The sequence below is a fragment of the Microtus ochrogaster genome, chromosome 22, assembly GCF_000317375.1.
Source record: "Microtus ochrogaster isolate Prairie Vole_2 chromosome 22, MicOch1.0, whole genome shotgun sequence".
NCBI classification, from domain to species: domain Eukaryota; kingdom Metazoa; phylum Chordata; class Mammalia; order Rodentia; family Cricetidae; genus Microtus; species Microtus ochrogaster.
Window position 1 is genome coordinate 30652881 of NC_022023.1, and position 8570 is coordinate 30661450.

The 8570-nt window shown below is 49.6% G+C and overlaps 1 protein-coding gene across 1 annotated transcript in view; it reads right to left on the reverse strand.

The window, feature by feature from the left end:
* The window catches only part of Gabrg3 (gamma-aminobutyric acid type A receptor gamma3 subunit), a 489801-nt gene extending 481894 nt beyond the window's left edge, over positions 1–7907 (reverse strand). The window contains exons 1-2 of the mRNA XM_026784391.1: positions 7513–7907; positions 2723–2871 (exon numbers count right to left, since the gene is read on the reverse strand). Coding sequence (XP_026640192.1) covers positions 2723–2871; positions 7513–7565 — 202 coding nt within the window. The 5' untranslated portion in view covers positions 7566–7907. The remainder of the gene's footprint in view (positions 1–2722; positions 2872–7512) is intronic.
* Positions 7908–8570: the final 663 nt, after the last annotated feature.

An 8570-nucleotide genomic window follows, 5' to 3' on the forward strand; every position in this document is an offset into this window, starting at 1 on the left:
AGAGAGAGAGAGAGAGAGAGGAGAGAGAGAGAGAATAGGCTTCCTCAAACTTTCTATGAACAGCAAGTGATAACTGACCTTTCAGAAGGGGCGACAGAGGTCTGGGTGGGAAGCCGAGCGGACCCACTTCCTGCCTAAAAAAATGTCCTCAACCCAGAGAGTCTGTTACCACGATGATGGAAGGTATCGGCTAGACTGACCTTTCTCAGAACTGCACGTTTGTCTTTGTTCTGGCCCACACTGAGGAAGCCAGCAACACAAAGCAGAGAGAGCTAACTCAAATATGGCATGAGTCTTTAAAACTTCAAGCCTGCCCCAAGTGATACACGTTCCACAAGCCACACCTCCTAATCCTCCTCAAACAACCACCACCTGAAGACCAAGTACTCAAATATATGAACCTATAGGTTTGAACCACTTCCATTTAAACCACCACAAGGGCATAGCCAGTCATGGATTTTAGGCTCAGTTAAAGACACCAGGCATGAACTCCAACTTGTTTTAAAATTAATTTGGAGTTTGAGAAAACTTCAACCTGGCTTCCAGTCCAATCAGAAAGTTGTTGGTTACTACATAATCTTTGTTCCACGGGTGCACAAGTGGCCATATCTTGCCAGGCCAGTCCTTACTGTAGTCCTGGGCTTCACATATGCTCAAGAGTGTGCATTCCTTTTCTTCTGGGGCAACCTGCATAGGACTCTCCAGCTCTCTGAATCCTAGCCAGTAGGAATGAAGCTTTTTGGTGTGTGTCACCTTGAGCTCTCTGCGTGCTATGGATGACGTATGTGGTATCTGCGGCAATTGTCTTACCATCAAGCTCTGAAGGGTAACCAGGAGCAATGTCCGTATCTTAAAATGCCTGGAGGAGGGTCTATGGGACCTCGCTGAAACAACCAGAAAAGAAATAACCATGTCTGGCGACAGGCTTTTTATTTAATAGCTTATGGTGTGGGGGAGACGCAACATCCAAGGTATAGGGTAAAACCATTTAATTTCCTTTTATGCGTGTGCTGGTGTGTATTTAGGAAGTGTCTTTAGTAACAGATTCTATACTCCTCAGAGTTCCTGACCCTTCCCATACCCCCTCCTCCCACTCTACCCTCCCATCCTCCACATCACTTAACCATTCCTAGCTCATGGTTTTCCTGTCCCCTTTGTCCCAAACCTGCATCATTCCAGCCCCTCCTCTTCAAATCTGCCCTCCCCACGGTCACTTAGAGTTCCCTGACATCTGTAGTTACTCCAGTGTAACACACTGATCTAAATAGTCAAAGCTACCATCCACATATGAAAGACAATATGAGATGCCTGTCTTTCCAATCTGGATTACTTAGGATGAACATTCCAAGCTCTATTTACCTAAAAATTTTGTAAATTTACTTTTTAACACTGAACAATGTATAAATGTACTGCATTTTTTTATTCTTCGGTTCCTGACTATTTTTCTTCCCTGGCTATCACGAATAGAGGATCAATGACTATGGACGGATGGGCAGGTCGTCTGGGCAGGAGGACATCCAGTCCTTGGGTAGAACCCTAAGAGCGGTAGAGCCGCATCACACGGCAGATCTGTTTCCCCATCTTCTTGAGACACCTCCACACTGATTTCCACAGAGCTTGCCCCAGCTTGTGCCCACACTAAGAGCAAATAAGTGGCTTTATTTCCTGCATCCAGGCCAGCATTGGTTGTCATCTCTAGACATCCTGGCTGCAGTCAACTGAAGAAATAATGTTTAAAGCTGGATGCCGGTTAGAGAAGAGTGGTACTTCTCATCATTGCATACAAGAAGAAGAGACACGTGGAAATTTGACATTGCTTTTCCAGTATCACAGTGGGTACACACCTTTAAGTTCTCCTGCACGAACCACAAATATTTTGAAATCCCACGTCAGTTAGAGCAAAGGTAATTATAGATCCCGATACAGATAAACTGTAGTCCTGGACTCGGAAAATGGGAGGGATTTTCTGGCAATGGTCACACAAAAGTTTACAAGCTGATGAGCACTGTCACCAACAGCTCCATCAAAAGAGTTCTGAGAAACTTCCTAAAAGAAGAGCCAATAATCTGCATCAATATTACCATCATCCCCACCCCGTGAAGGAGCCTGAGGACAGAATGAAGACACACTACAGGCTACAGATCTGACAGGAGGCAACCAGCAAGGAGCTCTCATCCCCAGCAGTAAAAAAGCAAAACGAAGCTTTCACAGACCACCCTGGATAAGAGGGAATAGCAAGGGTATCCGTTTCCATGAAGACACGCACTGGTGACAACGAAACATGCAGCAAGCTCAGTGGACTCACTGAGAAACTGGTCCATTTCTCAGTGCTACTACAGGGAGCAGAACGTCCTCGGCACTACTGGCCTACGCATACATGTTGCCTGTAAAACTTAAGGAAGCAAAACACACATTAGGAAACACCTCACAGGAAGAACACAACTTCTGTTAGCAGAACAGCCCTGCCCATGTTAAACTAGACACAGGGCAACTGCTAAGTTGATGACAAAGTCACAAGGCTATGATGGGAAATACAGACCCCCACCTGGCAGACAAGGGCCAGTCTCTCGGGTTTCCTATCACTCACTTAAACTGTGACGACTATTGTAGACCCAATTGCACTAGGTTAGCAACGCTGCATTTGTAACTATTCACTATGAAAATCCTAAATTCGCATACTGTCAGAATGTCTTTTGTATCAGAATAACAAACGGGCACTCACTTCCAATGTCCGGCCGCAGCTTTTTGTCATATTCTCTCAGCAATTTGTTGAGAATCAGCGTCACGTCAGTGTCCTGGGATCGGGGCGCCAAGACCCACTTCTGGTTTGACGGAGAGTCTTCACTTTCATCCTCCTCCACCCTCCTGGACCTGCAGTTACAATGTAACGAGACATGTAAGTTGCAACATTTCCAGAAAATTCCTCAGACTTGTCCATTCTCAGTGCTACTACAGGGAGCGGTATGTCCTCCATACGCTGGCCTAGTCATACATGTTGCCTATAAAACTTAAAGAAGCAAAACACACATTAGGAAACACCCCACAGGAAGAACATGACTCCTGTTAGCAGAACAGCCCTGCCCAAGTTAAACTAGACACAGGGCAATGGGTAAGTTGATGACAGACTGACCGACAGGAAATAGGCACCTAACTCACCTGCCCAAGTCAGACACACTTCTGAGTACTCTGTGGTGCCGTTTCTAAGTTCCACCAAGACTGAGGAGGGAGGGCGGAGCTTTTACAGAGCAGACTCCCTGAAAACAGCTGACTCTGATTGTGCCTTCCCTGCGGGCTGGGCTTTGGGAGACAATCGTGTGGGCATTCTGAGGTGGCCTAATTTGCTGGCACTCAGCAAGGGGGATGACCAGGAGATGTGTTCGTTGATGAGCGCAGAATGCCCTCTGGCAGTTTATACCTTGATCACGCAAACTGGTTCATCTCTTTCTCAGCAGGCTTTCAGAATTAAGTATTTTCTAGTATGTCTTCAACACTCTATGCTTTTAAGTGGCTCCCAATGAGCCCTGGACGTCTCTGACCTTCTGCCCAGCTCTGCTAAGCACCACAACCCTTTCTGTAGAGTGACACGTGCTTACAGGAGGAGATACCTCTTCCTCCTCATGAGGAGAGACCTCAAGACAGCAGCAGGTTTTCTTAGTGAGTGAGACCTACCCAGTCACAGCACCTGCGGCTTGGGAGAAAAGAGTATTTTTCAACCTTGATGCAATACTTCTCTTAAGTGGGATGCCCCTGAAAGTTAGAAGAGCTTAAGTAAAAAACCCTGCCCTCCTTCGTCTTTGTGTGTGTGCCTTGATGTCATTCTTCTACAAGAGGGTGGAAGGGGGCGCAAGCACAGCGATTTGCTCCCACTGGGTATAAGACCAGTTCTGTTCTCTTGTGAATCCCAGACGGGCGTCCATTGTGAGCTCCACACCAAGGTGCATGTCCTTGGTTTCCTGAAGCTAACAGGGAGTCAGTGAAGAGTATGAACACTTAAAAGTTCAGCCCTTCGTCTTCACTGAGATCTTCAGAGGCATATAGAAATGTTTCCATACAAGTCAGCTTGTCTTTGCATCAGCCTTGCATGTGTTAAGAAGATACTGCTGGCAGGTCAAGCAGTCTAAACCCCAATCCAGGCCCTGCTGTCTTGTCTTTACTGAAGATGGGTCCCTCGGGACTCCGGAAGCCACCGAGATCTGAAGATGGTGAAGTCCACACATGTAATGGTGCTTTATTTACAAATAATGTCCACAGATGCTTCTGATCGTTCCCAGGTGACCAGTTCGACACAGCTGCTATGTCAATAGCTATGACAAGGTATTGGCTAGGGAATGAGGACAAGAAGATGGCTGGACGTGTTCGGGACTACGTCTCCAATCAACAGCTGCTCAGAGCCGCAAATGAGGAAGGTGTGGACGAGAAAGGACAGTGAGCCACGTGAATGTGGGATGCTGATAATGGGTCTCGCAGAATAGCGTTTGCAAGTAAGCTTCTCCTAAACCGATCTGGAAGTGAATTCTGTTTCATGAATAACTCACAAGCTAGGGGATTGAAATAAGCTGTCCACAGACGCCGAAACTGTTGTGGCTTTTTACCGAAGCTGAGCGTTCACCACCAAGAGGACCTTGGGATAGTTGGTGTCTCCACCCAATAAGGGAGATGCACTTCACTGGCTGTGAAACTGCATTTGTACAAAGAATGTGGTGGAGTTTTAAATGTCCAGGTATTTTATGTAGCCGGAAGCTGTACCAGCAATGTTAAAATATCATGGTCTTAGGAAAGCAAAACAAAACAAGAAAAAGAACGAGTCATCTGGACAGCGGAGAGCCACACACTGCCGTTAGGACCTAACAAATTATCCCAGGACAAAGATACTTGGGGGCTGTGAAATTGGGTAGATAGTTCCTCTAAGTGACATGAGGCCTCCAGGGTGCCCTGCTACATTCCTGTCTTTCTCCTGCCCTCCCTCCCTTTCTTGTCTTCCTCTGGCCACCTCTTGCCCTGCCATCTCCACCACTGCAGAGGCACTGGGTCTACAGCTCTACCCACGGTCCTCACTGGCCCATCAGTCACGTGTGCATAGTCAGTACACTCAGCCCCTCCGTGTTAACTGTACTCCTAGACCCTGAAAGGTCCCAGAAAAGCTCGCTACTTCAAGGGCGGGTACTATAAGGAGTCTCATTCTCCCTCTAGTGGTCAGAGGCGGTACCTGAAATTGCATAAGCTTCTTCCTGAGAGGCTGGGCAGGAGGGAGTGCTGGGGTTAAGGGCCGGAAAAGCAGAGGCTTCTCTCCCTCACCTCCGTGGAACCCCAGCTATGGAGCTGGTACAAAGTGCTTTGGAGGTCTTTGCTCCTCACTTGCCAGCACTGAGCTTTGCCCAGCCCCGGAGATGAACCCTCCCCCTCTACTGTGCCCTGAAGGAAACCAGGCTCACCTCAGAGGACCCACTAGCAGGTGGATGGAATGGGATTTCCTTTCTCTTCAGAATTCTACATGGGTTATATATAACCTTCTGAGCACTCTGTTGCTTGGATTGCTGCCTCCTAAACAGCATTGCTGCAATTAGCTTTTCCTTAAAAGTAAAGCAAGCGCATGCTCAATCCCCAGACATTTCCTTCTGTTCATACACCTTCTCTTCAACAGAATGGCAGGAGCAACCTCCAAAGGAGTTTTCAACTTTAAAACGAACCCCTGAACCTAGGAAGTTAGTAAGCATGTTCCAAACATTGAAATGAGGTACCACGTTTTCCCCTGTAATAAGCTCTGCCATGGGTACCAGGGGTGGGGGAGGCTCTCCCATTGCAGAGACACAAGGGATCCTGTCAGAGTCTACATAGGGAGCATCTGTACCAGCAAGGAATCTTGAATGCTGAAGAGAATCCTCTCAGAGACACTAAACCCATTAAAAAGTAAACACCCTTTAAAGTGAGGCATACAGCAATAAAATAAGCACCAAATGGATTCTTTTAAGCTGATAAGCAATTATAATTGCCACGACTGAAGGCTCTGATAGAGAACATGTAACATCAATACATGTACTTGGCTGGGAAGGAAGATGAAGACTCCCAAGAGAGTCTCATGTTTGCGAGTTTGCAGAAACCAGACTGCTCCACCTTCCCCCGGTCATACACAGAACGATGAGAGAACCTGGCATCTTTTCTTGCAGAACTGCAACTATCTATAAATCTACACACATGATCCAACCCCAGACTGCAAGCCAGGTTTCTGAGGTGCTGGCTAGAGGAAGGGACTTGCTGATGCCACTGCAGCCTTATTGATGCTTCTGGTGGCATCTGTTCTGAACCAAGGTCCCTCCAGACACAAGCCCCTTCAAAACACACTTGTGCATCGCACGTTCTAGCTGCCTCCTTGGACAAGAAGAAACTTTGGTGGAGAGGCCTCCCCTTCCTAAGTGTTCAAGTCTCCAGTGTTAACTCAGTAAGTCCTGGGGGATAGGGACTGGGATTTCTTCCTTAGGGTAAGGACCTTGGTTAGATGGAGCAAGCATTTGGGAAGCCCTCCTCTCACAGTTATTGAGGAGACCTCATAATTCATAGTTATTTGATATTTCACACACGTGAAGGAGGATGGACACCGGTGAGGGCTACAGGACCTGTGAACCACAGGGATGAAGGCTTTCTAATTTGCTTTCTGATTCAGGAAATTGAGAAACATCCAAACAAGTGCGCTCTCTGGAAGGGACGGGGAGCCCTCTGACTCCTAGGGTGAGGGTAGGGAATGCAGTCAGGGATTTCCCAAGTGCAGGGTAGTCTACAAGCTGGAGCCAGAGCATCAGTCTGGGCGATGGGAATTAAACCATGTCAACATCTCTGGTTGTGTTTATGGCAACAGGCTTTAACCCTTCCAGTGCCGCCGCCCTTTTCATGAGCCCTCCTCTGTCTCTGGAGTGCTTCTGAGTTTCTGTGAGCTGACTGGTGCTGGTTTTGGGTATTCACGGTAAGGTAATTTCCCACAGTTTCAGGAAGAAGCGCCCGTGTGAACCGCAACATGATTCTTTTATAGAGTCTGAAGTGCTTGCATGTGGTGTAGGAGCTGGGGGAGATGCAGGACTCTTCCTGACCACCTGCTCCAGCCCCCTCCAGCACAGGGTGACTGAGAAAACAGAATTCCTGGGTCTTGGGATTTCTTCTCAATGATGGAATGGATATGGAACGTTAACCCATGTGTGTCAGTAAGCCCTTGGATAGCTGGCACTGGGACGAGATGAGAAAGATAAGGCCACTGCCTCATCATTCTGAATTCCAAATTCCCTTAAAAGCACCACATCCTAACATCGCCTGAACAGACCCCACACACATCCGGTGGCGGAGGGGCTGAAGCGGCCCTGGAGAGGGGGTCTGGTCCTAGGGGAGACCTACAGGTGAGGTGCCTGAACCATCCATCTCCTGCAACCCAGTGGACGGTGCGCACCAGGGACTGTCGGCCGGCAGACAGCGCCCCCCGCCGCCCTCCCGCCCCCGCCGGCCTCGGGGGAACGCCTGGCAGCCACTTACCGAGCGTGTAAGCCCGAGAACAGGCAGAGGAGAAGCAGCAGCTTCGCAGCCATGGCGCTCCGGGCGCGGGTCCGAAGCCTCTGCCGGGCGCGGCTGTCCCGGCTTTCCTCCGGCTCAGGCGCCCAGGCTACCACGGGCTGCAGCGCCTCAGATCCGGCGGGCCGGGAGGGACAAGTGTCAGCTCCGAGCGCCGCGGCCCCGACGGTCCCGGCTCCGCGGGGCGCACGAGGAATGTGTCCGCTCCCGGGCGCTCTCTGCGTGCGGGGCGGGGGGGATGGGGACGGGCGGCAGGTGGCGGGGCGCCCTCCTTCCGCAACCCGAGACCCGCGGGCCACCCGCCCACTACCCGGGCTGGCTCGGGGCTCTGAGCTGGGGCCGCTGCGCTCGGAGGCGGGGCAGGAGGTCGCGGCTGCTCTGGCGGTGCCCGCCAGCCGCGGCGGGGAGGAGTTTCCCCAATTAACACGCTTGGCAACGCCGGGGGAAGGCAGCGAGGTTTGAATGGACTCGGAGTTGGAGGTCGGGAAAGGGGGCGGGGCTGGAGAGGAGAGCTTGGGGATCCCGCAGGGAGGCACAGAAAGGGCCCGGGGACTGGCCCGTGTCATCGATGGAGCCTTGGGCACTGGAAGTTTTTCTGCAGCGCACCCACCCCAGTTGCCTCCCGTGCCATATGTCTTCTCTTAGGGACGCCATTGCAAGGAGGCGAAATGTTTTGCCCAAAGGCGATCTTCTCTAGCGTGGTGCTTGCTTCCCTCAACTCCCCCTGGTGCTTGTAATTGTGGCTTGCTGGGAAGTCCCAACCATGTCCCTTTTTCTCCTAAAGAGAGGCTAGAGCATATCGGTAATTAGCAGAAGAGAAATGATTAAGGCCAGAGAGAAGGGTTCAAAGTTAGAAAGCAAGGAACTCTCCGTGGAGTGGAATTGAAACTATTTTCATGTTCCAAACTGAAAATTGCCTATTTTCAGCTAATCTTTTGCCATGCAATTATTAGCTTCAACACAAATAAGAATTTTGCTTTCTTAATGGAAAAAAAAAATCATTGATAGAAAATACATTTTCA